The following is a 27822-nucleotide window of genomic DNA, read 5'->3' on the forward strand; positions in this document are numbered from 1 at the left end:
CGCGTCGTCCGCGAATATCACAGAATAAAATAGAAAATGATAATTACAATAATAAACTTAATTATCCTCCTTCTTTGAGAGGCTTTTCAGTGATAATGAAACAATCCATTCAGAAACAAATATTTCAAATAGAACATAACATACACGGTTAAGAATCCCAACTGGCGTGGGAGGCGGACCAGTCGGTTATTCAAAAGTGCGGCCGAGGAGTTGAACTCACGGCTAGCGAACTCAAACATGAGTTTAACTACTTTTGACTTTACTAGTGCGAGTTGGTCACGTGAATGAGCTTTTCAACGGGAAATCTGGGAATGAGTCTTATCGCGCGCACCCTGCGTCATAAAGTCTTATTGTGACGTCAAAATTCACTTTGCTCTTTTTCGCGGAATAGATCAGTTGTGTATTTCGCGCAAGAAGAAAAAAGTCTCGCCATGAGCGAGAAGGTCATTGTATTGATGACTGTGGTAGCGGTTTTCGTACTGTTATCAAATGCAACGCTTACAGCTAAACAAGAAGGTAAGGGATAAGCTGGTTCCGTTTTAAGAGATGAAACTTTTTACTTACCTCTCTCTCAATAGAGAACCTAAGAAAGGCGTTTTTTATTTTTTTCATTATCAAAAAAGTAGTTTTCCATCAAATGTTACCATTTTTTGTCAGTTGATCATGAAAACTAAACAAAGTGAAAAAAGAGTTAATATCCCTTATCAGTGAATAAGGAATTTTTATACTGGCGGCACGTTTTTGCAAACTTTGCCAAGTTAAAGGTTTTTTTTCAAAAAACAAAACAAGTTTGGTAACCATGGTAGTCTGTGTAAACAGGAATTATGAGCGCGCGCGTGACAGTGTATATTCGGCTGTCTTTACACACGTAAAAACGCTCGCGTGACAGTGTACATTCTTTTTATTTTTTGCAATTTTCAAAGCAAATTCCACTTACCGCGGTATGAAAAAATATAATACATGTTGTATTCTTTACTCAGTTTTGGCTTTTTACATTCATTAAGAGCATGCAAGATACTTAATTCAGGTTTTCAGTGCAATGCATAACATGACATCACAATTATAAAATTGTTCTCGCAGACATTGAAATTGCGGTTGAGAAGAAAGCTTTCTTCATTAACGACTACAAACATGACACCAGTATGGCTGGAGACTGGGCAAGAAAGGTGAGTAATATGTGCATATGCTTTTTAACACTAAGGAAATCAGTATCCCAAACTATAAGCACCATAGGAGAGTACTGCTTAGAATCAGTTTCATTCTACAGAATGGTAGCACTTGAAGGGAGGGGTTCACGATTCTGCGCATGTCCATGAATCAAAATACTTCTTCGCCTCAAGCCTGTTTGATTTAATTCGTTGTTTATGAACCATTCGGAAGGAAATAGGTAACTCGGGTGGTATGACTGCGTTATTTCGCATGCAAATAACGGCAAACACATCAACCGTGAAATATATTCTACGGGTCAACACTAACTACAATATCGACAATATGAGTACAGTCCACTAGTATTTTCTGTGAATTTTGGTCATCAGTCATTTTGCTTGGACTAATTATAGATTGTGATTACTGAAGTACATGTGAGTGGGATTTTTAAGGCCATAAAGTTGATAAGAAAGAGAAAAAACATTTAGATTTATGCACATGCACTGAAATGTGAACCTCTCCCTTTTAAGCAATAGGCTTTTCCTTACAACATTAGGAAATTAGATCAGCAACATTTTGAGGGTCTAACAAAGTTGAAGCGCGGTCAGCTTTACATGTTGGATGATGTTGAGCCCACATAGTTTCTTGAATTGATTGGGGGGGGGGGGGAGGGGGGGTTTCCTCCGGCGATTAAACATGTTTCCCATTACAGCTTTGTTGAATTAGTGGCACCAAAGTTGGATCGTACCGTTTTGATAGTCGCCGTATAGCAGGCTACACTGCATGCACCGAGGTTAACTCCCAAATCCTCGCTCTATTTTAGAGTCTGTTTCGGTAGGTTGGAGTCGGTGAGAAACTGAGAGAATGAATATCATCTTGGATGAAGCCGTATTTCGAGTTAGCTAACATCAAACTATCGTAAATATAATAACAGAAAATCATCTGTATTAATTTTACGCTGAGCCGTATACGTATCTCTGGCAAGCGCGATAGCCCGTTGTTAACTTACGTTTTTGTTACAGAATTACCGCGTGATTATGATGAAGATCAACTTTCTGGACCTCAAACTTAATATGAGACGGCTGGTTAAAGATAAGAAAGTCTCTGGAAACGTCACCATGAAACCGGATCGCAACGACAAAACCAAACACGGAACTGAGGTTCGTAATTTGAATTGTTTTTGATTGGGACTAAGAGATCGCTAAAGGAGGAGACTAAATAATAATAAAAATAATAATGATAATGGTAATGATAATATTTAGTCAGGATGCTCTCGTCACTGGCCGTAGTTTTCTAAGTTAAGCTTGACGGATCGTCAAGAAGATAAACGCATGACCCTCGGCAAAAGAATCTATATATAAATCGCGGGAAAACTTCTGTGCTAAACTCTCCTTTTGTTTGTCCGCTACCTTTCTCAGAATTTAAGCGCCTGCAAAGGCCTTTGCATCTGACGTTCAACAATTGAAATTATTAACAGTCAGCCTTCTGCTTTTTGATTTCATATTCAGCCCTACAATTTTCAAACATGTGCCGCAAATGGAACGCGCCCAATGAACAACGGAACTTGCAAACCTCGACCCCTTGGTTTCATGAAGAGGGCATTCATCACATGCCAAACAACCGCAGCGCTCGTGGCAAACTGGGCAAGGAACGGAGCAACATGGACTTGGGACAGAATGATCTGGCTTGCAAAGAAGACAATGGACGGAGTGATCTGTTTGGCTGAGTGGGCACTGGACACAATGACATGGCTGGTTGAGAAGGCATGGGACGGTGTGATTTTGATGGGACAGTGGACTTGGGATGGTGTCACGTGGCTCGCTGCGAGAATTTGGTGTGGATTGTCGTGGCTGGCTAGTCAAATACGGAATGTTACTACATGGTCTGGAAATGTTATTGCAGAATTATATGCTGGATATCTAGAGAGTAAGTGAAGATTATTCTGCAATGTATCGTGGTTAAGTTGCTATGACGACAATTCAGACTGCGCATGCCTACTAACTGACTGTGTAGTGACAAACTTTGTGCAATGGAAAAATAATGTGATGGAATGTGTTAAGCCTGGTGAATAAATAAGAACACAGGACATACTCAGGAAAAATCCGAGTGCTCCTATTAGGAGTCGAACCTAAGACCTTCCGATTACTAGTTCGGATGCTCTACCACTAAGCTACAGGAGAGTCGTGGGAGCTAAGGCCATTAAACAAGGTTCATATTAACGTATTCCATCACATTATTTTTCCATTGCGCATATGCCACAATGACATTCCAATCCTAGCAGTGTGCAGGATGTTTTACCCATGAACCTAGTTTAATGGCCTTAGCTCCCGTGAGTCTCCTGTAGCTCAGTAGTAGAGCATCCGAACTGGTAATCGGAAGATCTTGGGTTCGAACTCCTAATAAGAGCACCCAGACTTTTTTTCCCGAGTATGCCTGTGTCATTTACTGATTAATACATCATTCTTAATCTCAACTTTGTTATCCTTTCTTACAGGTCATGTGACATATGTTAAAACTTGCTTTACTGGTTTGACCTGGCAGGATGGCAACTGCTTACTGATCGCTGGTTTTGTTGTGCGTGTCTCTGTCTTGCTGTTAACAAGGACTATGAAGGTCATTCGACAAAGAAGGTGAGTTGTATTTGACAACATCCGGTAACGTTAATATTATCTTTAGACACTTGGAGTAGTTATTGTTTCCTAAACGAGTACGGTGGTATAACTTTTAGTTTAAGTTTAAGCGAGTTAATCCGCATCAGCCTCGCTTTCTTAGTGAAAGATATTTTCAGAAAAAGTGATTCGCCAGGACAATGAATTATCGCCAGAAACGCGAGCTTGCCCATTACTCGTAGGCATAAAATCATGATCTCAAGCATGATAGGCGCACGCCAGATACCTTTTGAGGTAGTTTTGCTTGATCAGTGCATGCTGTGCCTTTCGGCCAAGGATAATATCTTTAATTGTTTCTTATACTCAACGCAATGTGTAATGTTGCTGCGGAAGTTCTCTTGTTATATGTTCAGTTACTCCTGCTCAAACAATACATATTAATAAGAACTGACCAAATAGACCCATATTTGAATTCTTTAACGCAGGCAATTATGGGGTGGGTGGATAGCCTTTCTTTTCTCTTTCATAAGCATGATGATCTATTCATTAAATTGCATATTTCGGAATACTAAACGCTAGTGAACAATCAGTGACTCTGAAAAAATGTGCGTCAATCAATTTCGAAAGAATCACCTTTATTACTTGAGCCTGACAAGCTGTTCAGTCGGGACAGCTGTGCCTCTTAATTAATGTGGGCAGCGTGGGACGACAGGTTTACAGCTGAAGTGGAGAGTGGGTTTAGGAAAACTGTGCAAAGTTCCGAGTACATTGATAACCACCGTATATTGCGAAGACAAATTGCCATGCGATAACATCAATAAACTGAGAAGTTTCATGTCTTTTGACAAACTGAACTCGCGAAAACGACTTCGCTGAAAGCAGCTTTTGCGGTAAAAATAATTTATGATTTAAATCTTTTCTGGTTTTATCTTTACAGAATTGAAAGACAAGCTCAGTTAGCCAAGGAAACCGCTGAACGTTCAGCTGCTGCCGCGAGAAAACGTAAACGGGCGTCAATCCTGAACCAGAAAAACAGGCACAAGAAGAGACTAGTTTAAGGCGCACTGATGGAACTGAACATTGTTTTGCAAGATTATTGCAATTTGCTTGAGATGTCTGTTTTGTAACTTTTCTTATTAAACTTGTTGCCTTACTAAATTAGCCTGTTTTGCCTGTATCATGAGGAGAAATCCCAGGAAATGTACTGAGCAATCCTTTATTCAACAAATCCTTTCCTGAGATCTCAGAGACGTCTATTCCATTCAAACATCCCAGCTGTATTTAACGCTTTGGTTCAGATCTTGGCTTGAGCGAAAGTTGATGCCGGTTCGGTTGGGAAAGGGCAGTGAATAATCCATGTCATGGAATGTCGCCCATAAATCGCCCCAACCTCGTCCCCAAGAGCTTTTTCCTTATAAATTTGTTGCTGCGCCTCCCAATTTACAAAGAAAGAGGCCTGGAAACGAGGTTAAAATCACCTCCATAGACAATGCTATTCTGGAGCTCTGGGGACCAGTGCCCATTGATTGAGCTCCCCTTCAATAAAAGTCAAGGAAAAACGCCCGTGTTAAATCAAATTCATATATTCCAAATTTTTCATCATTATTGTAAGTCGCTTCTTTAGTGTCGCTTGTCGCCTTTTGTTCATGCTTTCAGCCAATCGTAATACCTGTCATCCCACAAGCTTCCTTTATAAAGTTTACTAAATTAACATTGATAACTTTGTTCACATCACTTGTCCATTGTTACAGTCAGTCCAACAAAAAGAAGAATTAGCCTGGCTTGTGAGAATGCGCGAAGAATAAAGTTTATAGCATATTATACATTCAAGTAAAGCAGTATTCGGGTTGACAAGTTATTCGTTTTTACTAACGGTTAACTTCTGATCTTGGCGTGAACGAAAGTGAAAGCTGCTTGATTCGCAAAGCTACAAGACACCATTGCATTCGAGTCCACCGCGTTTCAAATTCCCTGACTCAGCATTTCACAGTACGATAAGTAGTTTTTTTTCTCCTGTTCTTGTTGTTTAATATACTTTTTACAATAACTGTCCAAATTCCCGCGCGCTGATTGGCTCGTAGCTATTGTCAATAAGAGTACAGACAGTAAAAATGACGTCAGATGTAACGCGTGCACTTTCTCAACGAAAAAAATAGCCAATTCCGCTCGTACTTTTTCCATGTTATTTTAAAAAACAAATCAACGGCAGTTTTCTATGTTCTATACTCTTTAAGACCATAAAATGTCGCCATAAAATGTCCAAAACTTGGCAGTGAAACCACTCGCCTGCGGCTCGTGGTTCCACTTGAGTTTTGAACATTTTTGACGTCATTTTATGGTCTATCAGAGTATTGACCATAGAAAACTGCCGTCGATTTGTTAATTACAGACTAAAGGTCTTACCGGGTAGTTTAAGAAGTTTTCGTAAAGCGTCACCCTTGCAATCAAGTGCGCGCAGTAGAAATTCTGTGCTTGAATCGCTCAATGAACATCAGCACGGCTTAACGAAGGAATCTGTTGTGGAATATAAATGATTTGTATGCCACTTACAACAGCTCTCACATTTTCAGTGAAACATGTTTCCTCTTGTTTTCTTGTTAGGAGGGGACAATCCAGAACAGTTCGGAACACGATGCAACTTGTTAAAATCATGTTTATAAAATGCTGTTTATAGTCATGAAACAGTCAGAAAACAACACAGATAATGTGCTTTTTATAATAATTGTCCAAATTCCCGCGCGCTGATTGGCTTGTAGTTATTGTCTATAAGAGTACAGACAATAAAAATGACGTCAGATGTAACGCGCGCGCTTTCTCAACGAAAAAAAAAAGCCAATTCCGCTCGTGCTTTTTCCATGTTATTACAAAAAACAAATTGACGGCAGTTTTATATGGTCTATACTCTTATAGACCATAAAATGACGCCATAAAATGTCCAAAACTTGGCAGTGAAACCACTCGCCTGCGGCTCGTTGTTCCCGAGTTTTGAACATTTTTTGACGTCATTTTATATGGTCTATTTAACAACTATTCCACGAGCGCGCGTTGGATATGAGATGATGCGCGCCGAGTTGGCTATAATCATCTCATATCCAACAAGCGCGAGTGGAATAATTGTTTTATTAAAAAACAATCAAGAAACTTTGATAGATCTTGTTGATTTCGCTTTGAAAGAACAATTAGAAGACAATTTAATGGTCTCTTTTTCTCGGGCATGGTTTAATGGCTCATATACCATGGCCGCTAAGCCAAACAAATCGCTCGAATTGCATTATACAATGGTCCAGTTTTTAATAAAAGAGTATAGACCATGAAAACTGCCGTCGATTTGTTAATCATAGATTTCCTGGGTCACAGACAGCGCGACTCCTCCACGCGCGTGACACTGGGACGGGAACTCGTCAAACATGAAAACGAGGCAAAGCTCAATCCTTCCTTTCTTCCAACATGGCGCTTGTGAGGGACACGTGTCGATCTTCAGGGTTTTTCGTTTCTGCTCTGGTTGTTTTGTTCGCTTGCTTTCATTTAACGGAAGCAGGAGGAAAAGCCCTTGTTCTTCTTGATAATTCCAACACAAAGGAAACTCACTCCATCTTTTTTAACTCTCTAAAAGGTAAGAACAGACTGCAGACTTTGCAAGCCCAAGAACAATGGGCAGTTTAAATTTCTCACGAATTGTAGGCTATTAATTGTTACGAAAATTTCAAGCTCAAATCATTGCAAAGAAGGTTTCTTGTATTTTTGTTCTGTTTTGTTTTGCATTTGTTCTGAGAAAACTTGTTGAGTACTCTTGTTTGGGTGTCTGCAAATCGAGAATAAGCTTAGTTGAATTATTTTGGCTACTGGCATATGCATGGTGAACTTTATCCTCTCTCCTTGAATAAAAAAGAGTTTTGGTTTGTGGAAAATAAAATTGAGACAAAAAAATCAGTAAGAAAGGTTTGATTGTTCAAGTGTAAAAACGAAATCTTAATATTACTAGTTAGAATAAAATTATTGTAATTTTTTTTTATTTTTGCAATGATTTGTTTTGCCCATAACTTATTGGCTCATAAATATAAGCTTAACCTGGGGTATCTGACTGAGCAAAACTGAACATCAAAGAAAGCTCATCTGCAAGTTTGATAACCCACAAAATTTATGGTATTGGTTAATTCTTAACATTATTTGGGAAAGATGATTTGTTTTTGTTTGGAGATGTTCAATTTACTGGTAAGTTTGAATTTATTGAGGACAACATTGGAATTTTAAACTCCTAGTCTATGCAAAATTCAATAAGGTTGCTATAGCAAGACACAAGTGAAATAAGGCTGATATTTAATCAAAATAAATATGCATTCTTTGATAATCAATTTTTACAAGCTGTTTAATTACCAAATAATAATTTATAGTTGCATGATTTACATGTGGTTTGATTTTGCTTAATTGCAGAATGTTCAGTAAGATAGGTAGGTAATCTAAATATATTTTATCAGCCATGGGTGAGGTGCAGGAACTGCAAGAGTAAAGTTGATGTCAACGTCTTTTCCTAGCGTGTAATGTGAGTAGAAAGGCTGAAGCTAAGATTGATAATTTCTTTTGTTAGAAAGAGGATTTGAGCTGGTTTTCCGCTCTGCTGATGATGCAAGTCTTACCCTTGTGAAATACGGAGAATTCCTTTATCAGCATCTCATCATCTTTTCACCATCAGTTGAAGGTGAGTTAAATATTATTTAGATGGATTTAAAGAAGACAAAAAAGTATTGCATGTATGATGTTCAAATAAAATAATTAATGAACTACAGTTGACTCCCGATAACTCGAACCTTCAGGGGAAATTGAAAAAGGTTTGAGTTATCGGGAGTTCGAGTTATCGAGGGTAAAATTTTATAGTAAATGACCTGAAAGGAAAGGAAAATTGTTTCGAGTTAGCATGAGGCTCGAGTTAGCGAGGGTTCGAGTTATCAGGAGTCGACTGTAGGTTTCTAATTTTATGTTATGCTAACAAAATATTTCTGTCCTAATTTCAGAGTTTGGTGGTTCTCTGAATGTACGAGCTATCACTGATTTCATTGACGGAGGAGGAAATGTGTTGGTTGCTACAAGCTCTGCCATTGGTTAGTAAACCATCAATACTAATAATAATTTCCATAGCAGCTCTACTGTTGGGCTATTACTACATGTATCTACATATATGATACTCCTCAGTTATTGGTGACTTTGAAATAGGTTAAGAAAAGTAACAATAAGATATTTTGCAGGTGATCCCATCCGTGAACTTGGAAGTGAATGTGGTGTGGAATTTGATGAGGAGAAGACTTCTGTCATTGATCACATTAACCATGATGTCTCTGACTTAGATCAGGTAATGCCCATGTTCATGGAATTGGTTGTAGTTTCCCTTGAAAAAAATTGCAACAACTTGTATTTTAAGCCTGGTTTTTATACGTATATGTGAGGAAAATCCAGATGATCATGTATTTTGCTGTTTTCATACAGTCCCAGACTTTGCTGACTTATGAAAACTGAAATTAAGGGAAATCAGAAATGGTTGGGGATAAATCAACCACATCAAACATACTTCTTTTTTCTCAATCCATCCCTGATTTCTTCAATAGTTAGTCATTGTTCCTGATACTTGGAAATATAAGTTTTGACTAATACCCTTGCTCATTATTGGCCAGCATTCAGTTGCCCTATAAAGCAAACAAGAACTGAAATAAATTAGACTTTGTAAACTAACATTGATTTTCATTATATCAGTTTTGATTTTTCACTGTTTAGTAGTATTGCTATTCATTGTTACACTGCTGAATTTAGTTATAACACTAACATTATTAACAACAATGTCAGTTTCCATAGTTGCAGTATTATTGTTTATTGTCACAACCTCATTTTAACTTCATATTTACTGTCTTTCATTGTCCTGGCATTGGTTTTGGCTAAACTGTATTGACTTCCATTGTGGCAGCATTTATTTTTGTTGTAACAATGTTGATTTTCATTGTTACCTGCAGCACACCCTGATAGTTGCTGATCCTTCAAATGTCATCAAGGCCAACACCATCACTGGTCATCTAGTCACAAATCCTCTGCTATTCCAAGGAGTTGGGTAAGGTTAAAGTCTGCAGCCTCTTATCCATCCATGTTATTATGCTATACATTATTATCAATCTTAGAATGGTAATTATTGTTAATCAGTCATTTTGAGCTTGAGCTCAGATAAAAAGCACTCAACACGATAATAATCCATTGTGCATATGCCACGCATGACATTCCAATCCTACATTGTAGCACTATCCAGGATGTTTGTCCCATGAACCTAGTTTAATGGCCTTAGCTCCCACGAGTCTCCTGTAGCTCAGTGGTAGAGCATCTGAACTAGTAATCGGAAGGTCTTAGGTTTGACTCCTGATAAGAGCACTCAGATTTTTTTCCGAGTATGTCTGTGTCGACCTAAAATCACGTGGAGGAGGACAGAGGAAAGAGAGTGCAGACAAGAAGGGTGGACCAGCTGGGCTGAAGCCAGGACTGCAGCAAAAGACAGGACTGGTTGGAAAACGAAAGTTGCAGCCTTATGCGCCTCATGGCGCAGAGAGAACTAACTATGTCTGTGTTACTTACTGAATAAATACATCATTCTCATTCTCTCTTATTATTACTATAGTATTATAAATAAAGAAAATGCGCTCAGCATTATAGTGATACTTATTATAATTGTTATACTGTTGAGTGCTTTTTATTTGAGCTGTTTAACAGATGCACTGTATAATCCAAACATTTTCTGTTGCTTTTGTCAGAATGACTGCCGACCCTGACAATCCTCTGGTGTTGGAGGTCTTGACAGCAGCATCTACAGCTTACTCCTACTACCCTGATGTCAAAATATCCGAGGTACGTATAGCAAAAGATCAGGGCTTGTCTGAGAGGTTAACTTCCTTATTTCTAGCACTAGAACAGATTCAATATGTTTGCATCCAAATTCAGGTTTGACTCTTAGGCTCTCTTAACTCTGTACTGTAGTTGTATTTGTCATTCTTTTTGTTTTGTATTACAGTCAATCCACGTCATGCGTGACCAGTATTTTTGAAATTTGAACAGAGTTTTGAAATTTGCATGTCAGTTTTGAACATCGCCAACCAGATTTCAGAGTTCCCATAGAAATTTCCCTAGTTTATTGACAGTATAAAGCTATGAATTTTTCTGTACATTACAGCATGAAGTATTTCAAGAATAACAATATTGTTTCCCAATTACTTTGAATCTTTTGTTTTTGTTAATGCGTCTTTTACGGAAATGGAGTTCCAGAGAAATGTTCATCAATCCATTCACATGTCAGACATTACAAAGAGAAATTTGAATGTTCTTTTCATTCTCGGAAATACTGGTCACGTGTGATGTGAATTGACTACAAAGTCCCTTATGAAAAGGAAAAGACAGAGTGATGTTGATGAGTATGCAATTTTGTCCAGCAAGCCAAAGAGATTCTCAGAATACTGAATTAATATTATTTTTATGTTCTGCTCAGACACATTACTCCTTACAGTCGAACAACTGAACATCTCACTAAACACAAAAGGATTAATTAACAACAAGCATTTTCTTATCTAAAAGATGTTTGATCCGATTGTAAAGTAGACTAGGAAAAGAAGGAAAAACGGAGGGTAGTTTTTATTTTGGGGTGCGGGCACAAAGACTGTACACAAAGTTATGACGTAATAACATCAGTCTGTAGTTAATACAACCTTTTGCATGCTTCATCAATGTTGTTCATCAATACCAACTTTCTCATTTTTTTAGTATCCCCATGCTGTTGGCAAGAGCACACTGTTGATTGCTGGTCTTCAAGCCAGGAATAATGCCAGAGTTGTGTTCTCAGGCTCGCTGGATTTCTTCAGTGATGAGTATGTGCACAGTCAGTTGCAGTTTATCTTTATCTCAGGCATTACATATTGGTATGACCTAATCATTAGCAACAAGATTCGGTAATGGTAATAATTTTAAGGTCTCAATAGACCATATTCGTATTCTCGGTATGGAACTGGATCGAGCTTGCAATGGAGGCTCATGCGGGGGAATATATTAGAAAGTATTTGCATGTGAAAAGATTCCCCCGCATAAGCCTCGTGTGCAAGCTAGTTCCAGTTCAACACCGAGAATACGAATATGGTCTATTTGCTGTAGAACTTGAATGTCATAATTTTCTTTGTTGTGTTTCACTACTGCACACAGGTACTTCAACAGAGCTGTTCAGAGTTCAAAGGCTGGCTCTAAACAGTAAGTATGCCCTCGGTTTTCTCTTGCTCTGTTTATTGTAGTTTCTCTATTTGGAAAGGTGTGGACAAGCACGACTAGACAAGTGTGGCTTACTGTTCAGGCCCCAGTTGTTCAAAGGCCAGATAACTTTATCCGCTGGATAAGGCACTCTTCAGCGTCTAAAATATACTTCACGTTAAATGTTGTCCAAGGTTTTCGTACATTCCCTAACTTAGCAGTGGTTCTAGAGCGTGCATATTTGCTTGTGCACGAGGAAATACTGAAATCTTTGCACATGTTGAAACTGTTGGATAGCGACTTGTCCACTGGATAAAGTTATCCGGCCTTTGAACAACTGGGGCCAGTTATACATGTACATGTACTGTAGATGGGAAGTTTTTTTTTATTTTTACACTTCTTTGTAGCATCATAAGCCCAACTAATTACTATAATTGTAGTTTTTAGTAAGAGCAGGTGCTAGGTGGTGTAGGTTTTGCTTGAATTATGTTTGGTGCAAGAGGAATGTAAGAGAATTTGCCTCAGATTGACAAAATACCCAAATCCAGTTGGTGATCCTGATCACTCAGATTACTAATAGAATGAAGAGTGTTTCAAGCAATCTGGATAACATTGAACAACAGCTCCCCCTAACCCCCCCCCCCAAAAAAAAATTTTTCGGCCTCCGGTCAGTCAAAAAAAAAAAAAAGCAAACATGAAATAGAGCAAACAAGATAGAGGGGGACAGTTTGAAAACCAAGCTGAAAACTTGGTTATTGTTTAAAGTGTTGAAATAGCTTTGCTTGATGTTAGGTATTCTAAATCTGGAAACCAGGACCTGGCCATTGCCCTGAGTGAGTGGGTGTTTAAAGAGAATGGTGTCCTTCGTGTTGGAGAGGTTAAACATCACCGTGCTGGAGAGGCGTCGCCACCTGTGGCATACACTGTTGAGGAGGATGTGGTGAGTGGTTAAACAGTGTACACTGTGTTATTGCAGGGATGGAGAAAATCATTAATGAGGTGTTCAAAGGGAGGACAATGGGCTTGTTCCCAGTCACTCTTGACTTTGTCAATGAAAATATGACCCTTTGCAGGCCATGAAATTTTGGTTGCAAATGGGGCAATCATATTAATGGGGTAGTGTCAAATTATGATAGCCAATGAAAAGCAAGGAAACACAGAGAGAAAACAACTGAGGCAGGCAGCATGAATTAGGAGCCAGGGCAAAATATTTTAATTGGTTGAAAATTCCCTTAATAAAATAAGTGCAATTGTACACAAAATAATTTGCATGGGAGGTTTGTTGTCAGCATGTCACATACAGCAGAGTCACAACATCTAAACTGATGCTATGAAAATGTGATGGTAGAGACCAGCCATGAAAAGTTCCAAGGCTATCCGCCATACCAGTGTGTGAACATGTGTATGAACCCTATGACATGTTTACCCCTTCACTACCAATGCTACCAGTGTAACAGTAACATATTATCTTTTATATACTTGTATACCTGCAGGTCTACAGCATCAGGATTGAGGAGCTGGTGAATGGAAACTGGGAAGCCTTCAAGGGAACGGACGTGCAGCTGGAGTTCTTCAGGATCGACCCATTCATCAGGATCACCCTCAATAATTCAAATGGTTTGGAATTTTTGGATTTTGAGTGAAAACTTTTGTCAGCTACTGAGCAGTACTTTAGAATGTTCTATGGTCTAACTTTTGAGTCTTTTGAAGAAGTGTTGACATTCAAATTAAAGCTGTCAAACAGTGCTTACACGTAACCCAGTTCATTTCCTTGCGTTTTTTTAATTCTAAAGTACAGTATATTCTATATCACCTGTGTACTTATTACTTAAGCACTCTTAGATGGCAGTCTTGCATACAACTGTCCAAATTCCCGCACACTGATTGGCTCGTAGCTATTGTCTATAAGAGTACAGACAGTAAAAATGACATCAGATGTAACACGCATGCTTTCTCAACGAAAAAAGTCAATTTCAGTTAAAAAGTTGAGCTGTGCCTTTCCTTTTTTTTGACTGCAGATGGTCTTTTTGTTGCCAAGTTCAAGCTCCCTGACGTGTACGGTGTGTTCCAATACAAGGTGGAATATAGTCGCGTGGGTTACACTTATCTCAACAGTAAAACTCAGGTAATTCTCATTCATTCTAATGGTACCTCTTGCTTTCTACAGAGGTAAAGATCCAGGCAATATTGTACTTTTTATTTATGACTCTGGGTAACTTTGTGCAAATACAGCTGTAGTTAAAACTGTTTTTGTTTAAGACATTATACGCATTTACTGGAACAAACTTGAGTAAGCTAACTTCAGAGTACTGATGTGAGTTGAAACCTTGAATGGCTAGCACTAAGCTAGGTGCTCAAACAACTGAACTACAGAAGAGATGAGTGGCATGAATTCTGCAGAGTACTGTCAGTGATTGGTACATTATGTCAAAAATGTCTTTTAGAAAAGGCTTGAAGTCATCTGCTTCTAATGGTGTACAGCAGAGTGAATAATGATAACCAACCCAAAATTGTCTTTCCAGATCTCTTTTTGCTGTTTCAGCTCAGATTCCCTGGAGTGTTTGCATGTGGCCTTGAATTCCTTCAGGAAACATGGCTCCAATTTTATTTCTGCTGTTTTGTGCTTCATTTTGTAATAAAACAGAAATCTTGGGTCACTTATGGCCTCAGTCCTTTAATTATAATGATTACAATGATAATAGTGAAGAATACAAAATAAATTTTGTATAGAAATTCCTGGCGGTTTCAAGAAACCTATGTTTGATGTTTCAGGTGTCTGTGCGTCCCAGGGAACACACACAGTATGAGCGGTTCATCCCGTCGGCATATCCCTACTATGCTAGTGCATTCTCCATGATGTTAGGGTTGTTCATCTTCAGTTTCGTGTTCCTGCATCACAGAGACGAGGGGAAAAGCAAGGCAGAATAACACTACACTAGCAGGCTCCACTGAGCCATCATTTAGCACCATTTGTAGAATTGCTTTTTTATGAATAATTAAACTGACAGAACTAACTTGTTACCTGTGACCATTGTGTTTTATGTGATTCGACTTCTTTGATTCACAGCAAAACTGAACTTAAGTTTTCACTGAGCTAAGGGAAGTTGGAACTCTCTGAGTTTCCTCACTTTATTTGTATATCCAATTTCTATTGCCTTGGTCTGTCTCAATGTGTTTTTTTGTACCCTTTGACTTCACAAGTTTTGTAGACTGTGACAAAAATTTGTGATTAAGGTGGTTGTCACAGGCTTCCATCTATCATACTTAGTCTGATCAATTCTTCCATTGGTGAACAAGTTATGGTCATTGTTTTTCTCAACATGAGCTTACCATAGCAACAGTATAACCCATTAAAATACTCCTAATTTTAAAAATAAGACCAGATTACTTGAAAGACCTTTCAAAATGAAGGATGGAGTTTTTCTTTTTGCCAGGCTTTTCTTCTTTCAGCTATATTCATGTTTTTATATATTGAATTAGCTGAGTGATGACATCATTAGTGGTTCTCCAAAAAAACAAATCACAGAATCATCAATATCTCTGGAAATATTTGGTTGATGTAACTGAAACTTGGCCCACCTTAAGAAAGGCTGAACAGTCCACACAAACAGAGACTGGCAAGGCTGTGTTCAGGTCAGTAGTGTGAATAGAGGGGTGTTTCACAAGGAACAGTGTTAGGGAACTAGAACAACAATGATGGCAGGGACAAGGAAAACCTTAGTCTCCTTCGCAGCCATCGTTTGGGCTTGTCATGCAACGCACTCCCTCCCCAAGCATGTTGCGTGACAAGCATCCTGCATACTGCTAGGATTGTATTATTCACTTATTGAATAAATATACATAATTCTCATTTATTCACTGGGCTTGAAATATTCCTTTTGCACATATGACATTCCAATCCTTGCAGTATGTAGGATGTTTGTCCCATGAACCTACTTCAATGGCCTTAGCTCCCACAAGTCTCCCGTTGCTCAGTGCGGTAGAGCATCCGAACTAGTAATCGTAAGGTCTTGGGTTCGACTCCTGATAGGAGCACTCGGATTTCCTTTTTTCCGAGTATGCCTGTGTCACCTACTTGAATAATACATCATTCCCATTATTCGCTTAGCTTGAAATATACTATCACATTTATTCCAAAAAAAAAAAAAAAACACATTTTGGAGTTTTTGATATAACATCAAATTCCAATGACACTTCTTCTTTAACAAATCTGTAGTTCTTGGACCATCCCGAGATTCTCCATACACACGGTAGCCAAAGGTGGTACCCTCCTAATTAATGTGGCTTTGCTCCAAAAGCACTCATTCCATGAATTATGGACTACATAGGTACCAGAGTTTTGCAATTTGTTATTAGAATTTACAGCTTCTGTATGTACTTGAACACCTGCATGAAAGTGCAAGTTTACACCCTAAAACTGCATGCTTATATAACTCCCCTGGGGCGGGGCTGGTTCTTGTTCAGACATGATTTATTTCGCCAGTTTTCTCATTTATAGTCAAAATTTATTGGCCTAGAAGTTGGCAACCACCACACCAAGTTCTATGTTACAAAAAATATTATGAAAAAATATACTTAGTTTCCTCCGAGTGTGTCTCAAAATCAAAGTCTAGTTTCCACCCAGTGTGTGGGTAAAAGTAAATTAAAACTTAAATACCTTCTCTTTGGCCAAATCATGACCATCCGTCAAGTCAGCACAAAATCTAAGCCACATTTTTATGTCCTAAAATATTTTCCTCTCCTGACCCCTGCTGTTCCCAAATCTTTTCATGTTAAGCTAGATGCACAATTGCAAGTTACCTCAAAATAATACCTTAGGTTTTCACAAGCTAAGGGAACAATCAACCAGAGACAAACCTTTTTCAATATAGATTGACATTTCACTATCTTCTGTGGAAAAGCTATTACAATCTTTCCAGTGAGTAAAATTTCTAAAAATACTGTCGTAAATGTAATTTGAAGGAAAATATGCTGTATTATTGACCCGATACTTGTGGTCTGCTAGAAAGAAAAAGAAATTAAAGTACCACAACAGTTACAGTAACTTTAGAAATACGAGTTCTACTGAAGCTCACTTATGAAAGTTCACAGTAATTTGACCCCCCAAAAACTACATTTCTAGAAGTGAACCCTTTGAAAAGTCAGAAGGGTCCAAAAACTTGTCATTTGCACAATGTTAATCAACAGATTTTTTTTTTTATAATATTTCTACAAACATAACTACCAAGCTTGCAAAAAGAATTAGAGAATTTAGCAGCAATCAAACTTTATGGACGGTGCCTGTTAATACAGAGGTATTTTTGTATGGTTTACGACTATAAATGCGGGAAAGCAAATCATGACAAGGGCTACTGAAATGGAAAAAGTAAATTGGGAGAAACATGCATTTTTCAGAGAAAATTATTTATAAGCAACAATATTCTAAGAGCTTTAAAATAAATAACAATGTATGGCTTTTTTTTCCTGATAAATTTGAAGCTTGATTATCTTAAGTTTGAAAAATGCGTGGCTACAGTACCCCTAACTTTCATTTTGGATTTCAATAACATTTGCTAATATCTTCTTCTCCTACAGTCATAAACAGCGCAAAAATAGTTTTGAATAAGTAGGCACCATCCGAAGAAATTAGAGGTTCTGTGGCAAAAGGAGGATTTCATACTTATCGCTGGCCAACGAAGGTATTAGGACTTTCAAGAAACTGGCCTCTGGTGTGTTTGGGAGGTTTGACTCCTTGATTCCTTGGGGGGAGGGTCATCCCCTATATAAGCTGTTGCCCCAAAGGTACCCATGGTTTTTTTTTTTTTTACTGTTTTGGTCTGTAATAGAGTATGGAATTTTAACCATTTTGGTCTGAAAAATCTGAAAATGGTATAGATTCTAGAGGCCAGGTATGAAAATTAAATATGATCTGAAATAGGGTTTGGATTTAAACCATTTTAGTCTGGACATCTGAAAAAAAAAATTCTGTTGAGTACCCCCCCCCCCCCCCCCAGGGTCTTTGTACTCCTTAACTTGGACAAGACTACATTGAATTTACTATTGCAAAATATTCAACAACTATTTTGAACCCAGTCAGTGGGCTATGCAGCATAAGGTCAACTTATGCCTCTCTCTTGCCTCGGTTCACTTGTCATCATGGATTACTGTTAAAATTATTGGCTTTAAAACAACCAGGCCCAGGAGAATGGAAGCATCTGCCACTTTCAATCTGTCACTTATTGCCTCCTTCAATAATATTTGCCTGCAAGCTTTGGAAAAAAGACTTGGGAGTTAATGGGTAAATACCATGGATATTTTCTTTTCAAAAAAGCCTCCATTGTAATCTACTTTCTGTTTAATACTGGTGCGTAAATAAGAATATGGTCCATTTTTCAACTGGCTATTGTAGCTCTTTCCATGGAGGCCAAAAGAAAGAATAAGAAATATCCAAAAATATAGAAGCATGACATGGTACTCATTTAGTTCTTCATCACTGCCTTACAGTTAGGCTTAATTTCCTCCACTCTCAGGGTGCTGGGGAGAATTGCAGCCTCATTTCCCCAGGAAAAAGCTGGTGACGAGTCTATGTTACAGTATGAGATACTAAAATGTGAACGTCTCAGTCTGAATACTTATTATTCACCTATTAAATTAGAATTCAAGGATAAGTTCTACAAAACCAACTCGTATTCACTTATTTAATAACCCTTTGAGCCCCAATAACATGCATATTCTCCTAACTGTTGTTAGTGTATTTCTTATATTACTAGTTGGGAGAATTTGCATAAATATCAGCTGGAGACAATTTAACTTTGGTGATCAGTCTTTATTCCCATGACCTGAGCGTTTGAATTAGCAGCAATACTAATGGGAGAAAGTTGATGCTGATCACTATTGGGAAATTTAGCATTAAGGCATCAAATTCCCTGCTCACAGTAGCTTCTTTCTGTTTTACTTTGAGCTGGAAGAAAAGGAGAATTGGATCTGACTTGAAACAATGTTCGACCTAATCGCCATCCACAATGTTTTTATGGACAAAATGAACCAGTTTATGAAACCAGCTGCCATGAATTATTTGGTATGCATATCATTTGAGGCACAGTGATGACACACTATATAATTTCACCACTGGTGAATATTATCATGGCAGTATCATCTACCATCCATGTCCTAAAGTTGTTTGCGCACTTCTAAAGCTGTGCTAAATCCAAACTGAATAGGCACCATTACCAGTCAGAGCAGAGACTCCTAAATTCTCCCTCACACAAAAAAAACAACAGAAAAGGAAACTCTACTGGCAGGAAAGAACCTGAGTTGGTTTTCTTTAAACATTTTCCTATTGTCATTTGATGGAAAACCTTCACCAGTTTGTCAAACTTTACACCGTGAAAAGTATCAATGTATGAAACAGTGGAGAAAATAAATGTGCAAGTAATATGTACAAACATTAAATTATTCACAAAACAAACCATGATCTGGACAGAAGCCAGTATGTTACACTACAGAATTTTTCTCACAACTTTAATTCTCTCACAATTCGTTGCAACATTGTGAGACAAGTTGCAAAGAACATTACATAGTGTAACATGCCCTGAAATGAACATGTCTTACAATGTTTTATGTCAAAGCAGGACAGGGTCAGTCTACTTTGGCTAGAGTTTTAATCCATGCAACACTTTCTCGCAACAAAAATGTTGAGACATGTTCATTTTTGGGTATGTTACACTGTACAAAATGTTTCGTGTAACTTGTGTTGCAACAAAATTGTAAGCCAAGTTGCAAGAAAAAATTGCCTACTTATGAAATAAGCTCTAACCCATGATTAGACCAAATTCTTTCTGTGCTTTAGAGAGCAAAGTGAATATAGAGTCCGATTACAGGTCCTTATTACCACACAAACTCCAATATATTATAATATTATAAAATTCTTACTTTGTTCCAATGGAATGCCTCAGAAGAAGAGGTGTTACTACTCTAACTGTGGCCAACAACCAGAAATAATCAGAAAAAACAACAAACACTGTTTTGAATTGGTGAACACAGAATGCTTCAGAATACTTTTTTCTCCATCAGTGAACTGGTTTTTTTTTTCACATTCCACAAACACTGAAAAATGTTTTGACACAGATTTAATCCTCAAGTTGAAACATGGCTTAAGTTTTTCCATGAAAGCTATCAAACAGTGTGTTTCAAACTTTTGAGTCTATGGATGAAACCCTGAAATGTGACGATTCATGAAAGCTATTAAACTATCCTTTCCTGTACGTGACACCAACAATGAAATCCTAAAGTTAGATGAGTTTTTGAATGTTAGATTCCTTTGGTGCTTTATAAGGTGGCTTCAATATTATTTTTGAGTCTGTGGATAAAATCCCTGCATGTAATTGATTCAAATGAAGAGTCTTGAACAGTACTTTCCTGTGGTACTGTTTATTATGCTGGTTTCAAGTTTTCAGTCTGTGGATGAAATCCTAAAGTGTGAAAGGCCATGATGCAGTTCCTTCCTGTAAAGTTCTGCAGTTTCTACCATGTATAAAGACAGTAGTAAATTCATGCGTTGCCTGTTTTAGAATGCAACAAGGTGGCGTGACCACAGTTACAGCAGTTGCACAGTACAAACTAAGCGCATCGTCTTACAAAGACTACCAGTACAAGAAAGAGAAACTTATCAAAAGTTACCTAGTCTTTTTATTCAAATAATATTAATATTTTTTTTTTGCTAGTGCTATGGATGGAATAATGATGTGCCTGTGCTGATAAATGCAATGTGTTAGCATTTGTTTTACTGAACAACAAAAATGTTGTTCTTTTTTCTTGACTATATTAATCATTTCAGTAATAGTCAAACAGTTTTCCATTTTTTCTGTTCAGTCGGAAAAAGACTGTGTTACTAGTTGTCATGACAACTTGTGTTCTGTTACCTGGCAACATTTAAGTCACTAACACAGCACACTAATTTAGGAGTTTACATTCCACTTAAATGTTCTTGAATGTGTGCCCCCACCCCCCAACCCTCTGAATAAAAGTATATGTACACATAAGAACTTCTAAGATAAAAATAACAACTTTTGTTCCTCTGACTGCAAAGAATAGGATCTTTTCTTAAGGTACACGTTTTAAACTTGTGGTGGAACTACAATGCTGTTGCTGTGATCTCTTTTGTAAAATTAACTTTGGGAATTTGATTATTATTGAACATAGAGCTTTCTTAAAATCTTTGTCTGGAATAGAAAGTCCTTCATAAAACTGACTTTTCTAGTTGTTTAATATGACATCTTTTAGTATGATTTTGGCAACTAAAATAAAGTGGTAAGTGCAAAGTTTGTTCTGAAATACTATTGAAACGGCAGGCAATTAATGGTCTCATTAAAGTTTGCCTTGTCCCACCAAAATGTACATGCAAAGAAGATACAGATCAAGTGAGAAATCATACAGGCAACAGAAGTTAACTTCTGGCCTCTTTGAGTATACCAAAAACCTTACAAGAAACAAGTTTACTGCTCAAAATTCATGCAAGAAAATGTCATCTTTTTCAATTTTGTATCTTGGCAACAGCTTGGTAGTTCACCCTCTAAGCCCCAATATATCAACATTTATATTCTCCGTACTGTCCTAGAAATATTTTGTATGCTACTAGTTGGGAGAATTGTTTAAACATCACAGTATTTTACACATATCTGTGGTGATTATTTCATGACCAGTTTGTCTGATCAAGTGTCACTATTATATTGGGGCTAGGGGTCAAGGGCTAGTCCCATCTAAGCTTGCTACCCCTGCCGCATTTAAATACATTTACCTCACAATACATGTTATGTACATGTCAAATTATGTCTAGTCAATGCATGTCTTGAAGTCCCAGACTTGTCTATCTGTCTATCTCGTCCCTCCCATCCCCAGATAATTAAAATCAGAGAGTTGTTACAAGTCATTCCAACTGTGTCTAGAGTAATGAATCCCAATCAAATTCCTCATCGTCATCCTCATCCATTCCACCCGCCCTTCCTCCAACCATCGTAGGTTGGTTCATTGGAACCATGGTTGGTTGATTAACTGACGTGACTTTGATTCCGGGTATAGAATGCACTGAGCTGCCGCTGTAACTTGCTGAACTGCTGTAGCTCTGTTGCGAGCCCTGCAATGGGGAGCCAGTTGACGCAAATTGGTGATTGCTTACTTGCAGTATTCCTTGGGGACTCCCCATTATGTTGCTGTTATTGGACGAAGATGGGCTAACACCACGTACTGCAGGGTTTGCATCAGGAAGAATGCCTTGCTGATGAAGGTATTGACTAAATGAAAAAGCAAAATCCTGCCACTGATTTTGGTCCAAGCCCATGTTCTGTAAATCGGCTGTCTTCATGCTGTCCATGAAGCCTTGCCATGTGCTCAAGTCAAAGTTCTGAAAGCTTCCTGTGTTCAGACTTTCTAAGAGATGTTCCATGTTTTGCATGATGCTGTTCTGTTGCTGTTGTTGTTGTTGCTGCTGCTGCTGCAGGTGTTGTTGCTGCTGCTGTTGCTGTTGTTGTTGATGCTGTTGTTGCTTTTGCATTGCTGAGGTGTTGAGGTTCTGGCTGTTTCCAAACAAACCTACATTCATGCTGCCTCCACCTGTAATTTACAACAATTCAATGTTTACCTTTAACCACAAAAATCAACACAGATACCCTCCCCACTGTCTTCCATATATTTCTTATGGTATGGGTTGGGAGAATCAATTTGCCTAAAATTCAAGCCATGGTCACTCTTGGGGCTGAAGGGTTAACACGCTTCTCACCATGTCCCAACATTACAGACAATCATTTATGCTAGGCTACACTGAGAGCTGCCTTCCAGACAATGGATTCCCATCCTTACCAAGTACTTCATCTGACAACTACTATTATGCCAATTCCATCATGGAACATTTGTGAGGGCCGATTCCAATGCACTAACTGGATTGTTAATTATGTTGGGCCAGACACTCTTGAAAACAGTTATTACAGTTTACATGGTAGAAGCCATTTTGAGATATCAGCTAGACATAACAAACCAATAGAGCCCAAGGCACAGGTTGCAAAATTGCACACAGAAATGCTTTAAAATTGCTAAATTTTAAGGTATATTCACCACACTAAGAGTGTGTTTGATTGACCCTATTCTGGAATTGGAATACAGACAGTGATGACGAGAAATCCCTCATAAGAGGCTTTTGGGGTTACTGGAGTACAAAATGGCTCTTACATTATCATGTGTCAGCGAAAGAGTGCACAAAATGTCTTCTCAAATTTACTTAAAAAGAGAAATCTAACAGCTAATCCTTTTACTCTTATACCGGAACACAGTCAATTGAACACAACCTAAATGTTGTAAGATACACCACATGCAATTATAAACAATGATGAGGTATGGACATGCAATGCAACTTTGTTAAGAGAATTGTTGTTTGCTATGTTGCATCGTGCATCCAAGCCTTGATTCACTGAAATTCACATTATTATCAATCAATGCAACAGGTTGGTCATAAAGATCAAAAATCAACCATCAAGGTCAAAACATGAACTTCATTGTAAATATCACTTGCTTACCAAAATTCTCTCCCCCTTGTGAAGCATCAAACACAGATCTGTAAAGATTTTTGAATGACGCACTAAGATCCTCAAATGCCACTTCTGGGAAAATCTTCCTGGGTGGCTCACCATAGTTTTGCGACATGTTAAATCCACCCACACTGGTGACAGTAGGTGATGTGTTTGGTGAGACACCAGGTGACATTCCCATATAACTTGGCCCCGTGGGTGACGAACCATAATACCCTCCACTGGACTGGAGTGAGGCTAGTGTTGGTGATGCTGGTGACCCACAGGGGGAGGACTGGGGGCTTATGGGAGACATACGTCCATCCTCTGGCCCATAAGGTGAAAGCTGGAAGGTTAAACAGCAAACAATGAGTTTGAGTTACATGTTAAGATTATAATTAAACTGGTAACAGTAATCACAGATTAAAAAGTGCAGTCGACACGCCAATATGTCATTTTACTACAACAACCAGAATCCTTCTAGCTTTCGTTTTCTCATGCTAATTAGAGCTATTGTTCTTTGCTGTCCACTGGGATAAGGAAAATGATGAAGCCATCATGAAAATGGCCTATTTGATAGACGACATGTCTTCATGTGAAAATCAGGCCAGATTCTTGCATCAAAATGAGGTAAATTTGTGCGACAGAGAAACAAAATGGCTGCCAACTTTGATTTGTTCCGGATCCATTTGCATAGACAACCCAGCACAAACACAAAATTAGACTTGCAGTCTCCTATTGTCGACCGTGACAAGAAACTTGTTCAGTGTGAACTAAAACAGACTCCTTCACTGTTATTTCCTTACATTTTATATAAAGGTTGTCAATGCCCTCTATGGGGTTTGAGGGGGTGGGCACAGGCCAAAGAAATGCCTTCAAAGGGGAGAGGGGAGATTTAAGTTAAAATAAACGAACCTTATGCTCTGATGTTAACAAAGTTCAATAGTTCATGAACTACTGAAAAGGAGTTGCATTTATTTAATCCATCAAGACCAGGTGGCACATTCTTCTCACTGTTGTCCATGTGTTTGTTATGGTAATCATTAAAAGAATACATCAAGTCATTTCATCTTTGGTGATCATTTCCCTAATTCTCATGACCCGTATGTTTGATGAATTAGCCACATTTGTAAGGAGAATTTACGTGATGGTCACTATTGGGGCTAAAAGGGTTATAATTTTATGTAGAATTTAACCAGTTTTCTTTCTTCCAATGGGGCAAGTAAAAATTATTTTGGAAAGACAAAGTGATGAGAGAAAAAACAGGGTTCATACTCTTTGGGGCTTTTAAAAATCCATGACTTTCCACGACCTTTTCCAGTTTTCCATGGCAAAGCATTTGCATTTTACAGTGTCAAAATTCACAGTGTTTATTTCTGCTGAGTGAAAATCTGTTTCTTGGTTCCTTTTCGTTTTTATTTTTTTTTATTGTTCATCTTCTTCTTTTATATTCCCTAAAAGAATGCTTTCTTGGTGATTTTTCTTCATAAACATAATTCTCAATGACTTTCCATGACCCGCAATTAAAATCCATGACTTTTCAGGCCTGGAGAATGAAATTACAAAATTTCATGACTTTCCAGGTTTTCCATGACTTGTACGAACCCTGTTTCAGTTAGCTGATCTGTATATTACCATCGTCATAACTAAAGAGTGACTTAATACTCTTCAAGGTTCAGAGCAGAATAAAATTGTACCAATGAAATCTCATTAGCAACATTGAACATCTCAACATTTTGGAAAGGATTTTTGGTTCCACAATTTCTGTAGCACTGCAACAACACAGTACCAGAAACGATAGTTTCCATGAAATCCCAAGGCCTGTGTGCCAAAGACCTTGCGTTAGTTCAATTTAAATAACTAAGTTATAGAAAGGCAAAATGGTAGATCAATGATATGTGATCTGGAGCCTATTTTATGAAAAAATCACAGTAACTTATTGAGCTCAGAACTTTTATGTGCAAAACATTCCTCTGACAACAGAGATAAAATTTTAACTTGTACAACAGAAATGTTTAAAATCTTAAAATTTTGTGGTACCCATTGCACAAGTTTGTTTCCACCAACCAATTTAAAAAAAATGATATGACAATTTTTTTGGGCCTGATAGGCTGACTTGGATCACGGTTCAGAGAATGGGGTCTAACTCCAGGATAAATTTTGAGATCAACATCCTGGATGGGAAAAAATAAATTATTGTGAACAGAAACAAAAGGAAAGAAAAGCAGCAAAACAGAGATGTTACCCACAATGTAATACTACTCAAGATTATTTCTTTCACTTATTTCTCCAAATAAATGTATCTCCTGTAACAGATGGAAAGCAAAGTCTAAGATTTCTTGGATCTGTACTCTGGACTTAAGTTAGCAAAAGTATTAGAAATTTGATGTTCATTAATAATTTTAAGAAAAATGTGAGAAAACCAAATTTTGACATTTTTTCATCTGGAAAATGTGAGGCATGTTTTTGATGTCACAATTAATTGATTCATTTTATTGTTAATATTAGTATAATTCTAAATTTTATTTTATTCTAGAACATGTTTTATTAAGATATTTTGTTATTATCATTATTTTGTTTATTAATATATTTAAATGTAGTCAGCTGTGTCCAATTAGTTTACAACTGTAAGCTAAGTACATTCAGACATATTAAATAAAATAAAGTTATTATTACTATATCTAATCTTATTAGACATTCTGGTGTGTATTACTGTATATTTTTACGAGTTGTGTAAGCCTACAGGGTCAGTCAAAATACAAACAGTTAGCAAAAACATACAGCAATACTACACAACAACACAGTAAAGAGATTTATTTTCCAACGTTACCTTATCTTACAAACTTAAGGGAACTACAAGAAATGGCAAATTGGATTAGTCCATGTACGTTAGGAAACTGGTCTTGTACCGTATGAACAACCACCAAACTGGTTTTTGACTGTAGAAATAATGAACTGTACGAATATCCCAGCATATTCATACTCGTCTTGTGTGTTATGCGAACAATACTAAGTGCAGTTGGGTAATAAAACAGATTATTTTATCTTGGCAGTCATATTTTTGGCACTGATTATTGAATTTTATCAATAAATAATGAAGAAAGCTTACTGTGAACTAATAACAAGTAAGAAAAAACTATTTATTATTCTTACAGAAAAATAATAAAGCTATTAAAAAAAGTAAAAGAAGGAAGGCGGAGATATGTAATGAACCCTTTGCTTCAAGTGTCAAAAATTTAGATCACGACACTAGAGAACTTTACCCTCTCTAAGACAAATAAAAATTATAAGCACAAGCGAAATTTGAATAAAGTGGAATTCATTAAGAAGGTTAGGGGAAAATTGTGGTAAAGACTTAAGTATTATTGTCAAATTATCATCAATTTTTGAAGCGGCAATCAAAACAGTGACCTTTCTTCAGTTATAAGCTAATATAACACATGCACTTCGAGACAAGTGAAATCAACGTGTCCGTCGCATAAAATGATGACATTTTGACAAATTATCATTAAAGTTGACGATGATATTTTGACAAAGTACCCAAATCAAAGGTCTGAACTTCGTTTTCGTTAATCTAAGTCCATAAAAAACGCGAGGATGCTGTTCAAAGATTTTGCGCCAGACGGCGCCACATTTACCGCTAAAGCAATTCCCACTTCGTAAGCAATAAATGCAAGGGAATATTTGAGTGCAAGTGCTATATAGCATCTTAACTTTACTACGCAGCAAATGTGCTTCGAATATCGCTTTTGATTTCGTCAGACGTTAAAACACTGCTTATCGCTTTCCACATCACAATGTACAAACATGTTTTACCCATTTTCGCGTGGATTAACCCGATTATTGAGTTGCAGTTGTTTATTGTCTGAATCTTACCCTAGAATCGCTAGTTCGCCGTTTCCTGTTTTGCCTCGAATGAGCGCTATCGTCTTGTGGATTCTGATCTATTGCCCAGTACGATCCCTGAATTGGTAAGACAATAAGACAAGAGCAAGTTATACGGACCGGAAAAGGAAGGGAAAAAAATTACAAAGCAACAGATTATTTAGAAGTCATGAAAGTAAATTTCAAAGCTTTACCTTGCCGGGGTCGTCCTTACTCCGTGGTACTTTCATAAAGCATTTATTTAATGACAAGTTATGCCGAATTGAATTCTGCAAAGAACAAAACGATCTCCAGTTACCGCTGTTTCGATGAACAGTTTCAAAACGAATATACGTACTTTAATGCAAGTACTTTCAAGTCTACAAGTTTAATTCAATTCGTTTGGAGGTTCGGTG

At 37.6% G+C, this 27822-nt stretch overlaps 3 protein-coding genes across 5 annotated transcripts in view; 2 read left to right on the plus strand and 1 right to left on the minus strand.

Annotated features, from left to right (window-relative positions):
* Nucleotides 1-361: 361 nt before the first annotated feature.
* Nucleotides 362-4907, plus strand: LOC146473932 (uncharacterized). Of its 2 annotated transcripts, XM_085117976.1 has the most exons (5): nucleotides 362-516; nucleotides 1081-1166; nucleotides 2655-3072; nucleotides 3641-3776; nucleotides 4693-4907. In XM_085117976.1, exons 1-5 carry the CDS (start codon nucleotides 432-434, stop codon nucleotides 4811-4813), a joined length of 846 nt encoding a protein of 281 aa, XP_084974102.1. In that variant the 5' UTR covers nucleotides 362-431; the 3' UTR covers nucleotides 4814-4907. The 2 variants fall into 2 exon arrangements, with proteins under 2 accessions (XP_084974102.1, XP_084974103.1); XM_085117977.1 differs by lacking the exons at nucleotides 362-516; nucleotides 1081-1166 and adding an exon at nucleotides 2176-2306.
* Nucleotides 4908-7181: 2274 nt separating this feature from the next.
* Nucleotides 7182-15036, plus strand: LOC146473933 (dolichyl-diphosphooligosaccharide--protein glycosyltransferase 48 kDa subunit-like). Its single transcript, XM_085117975.1, has 12 exons — nucleotides 7182-7368; nucleotides 8341-8451; nucleotides 8765-8851; nucleotides 8996-9099; nucleotides 9752-9846; nucleotides 10535-10628; nucleotides 11535-11638; nucleotides 11967-12011; nucleotides 12801-12948; nucleotides 13502-13625; nucleotides 14027-14133; nucleotides 14781-15036. The coding sequence occupies exons 1-12, from the start codon at nucleotides 7203-7205 to the stop codon at nucleotides 14934-14936; spliced, it is 1341 nt and encodes a 446-aa protein (XP_084974101.1). The 5' UTR covers nucleotides 7182-7202; the 3' UTR covers nucleotides 14937-15036.
* A 1455-nt stretch (nucleotides 15037-16491) lies between these two features.
* Nucleotides 16492-27822, minus strand: part of LOC146473934 (forkhead box protein J3-like) — an 11744-nt gene continuing 413 nt past the window's right edge. Inside the window, exons 2-6 of one of the 2 annotated variants that reach the window (XR_014866331.1) lie at nucleotides 27622-27696; nucleotides 27419-27505; nucleotides 23552-23888; nucleotides 19712-22595; nucleotides 16492-19639 (exon numbers count right to left, since the gene is read on the minus strand). Coding sequence is in view for 1 of the 2 variants with exons in the window: in XM_085117978.1 (XP_084974104.1) it covers nucleotides 21928-22595; nucleotides 23552-23888; nucleotides 27419-27505; nucleotides 27622-27696 (1167 nt within the window). In the remaining variant the exon portion in view is untranslated. Of the gene's footprint in view, nucleotides 22596-23551; nucleotides 23889-27418; nucleotides 27506-27621; nucleotides 27697-27822 lie in introns of both variants that reach the window. The other variant, XM_085117978.1, reaches the window with a different exon arrangement.

The sequence above is a fragment of the Pavona decussata genome, unplaced genomic scaffold (genome assembly GCF_977016875.1).
Source record: "Pavona decussata unplaced genomic scaffold, jaPavDecu1.1 SCAFFOLD_92, whole genome shotgun sequence".
NCBI lineage: Eukaryota > Metazoa > Cnidaria > Anthozoa > Scleractinia > Agariciidae > Pavona > Pavona decussata.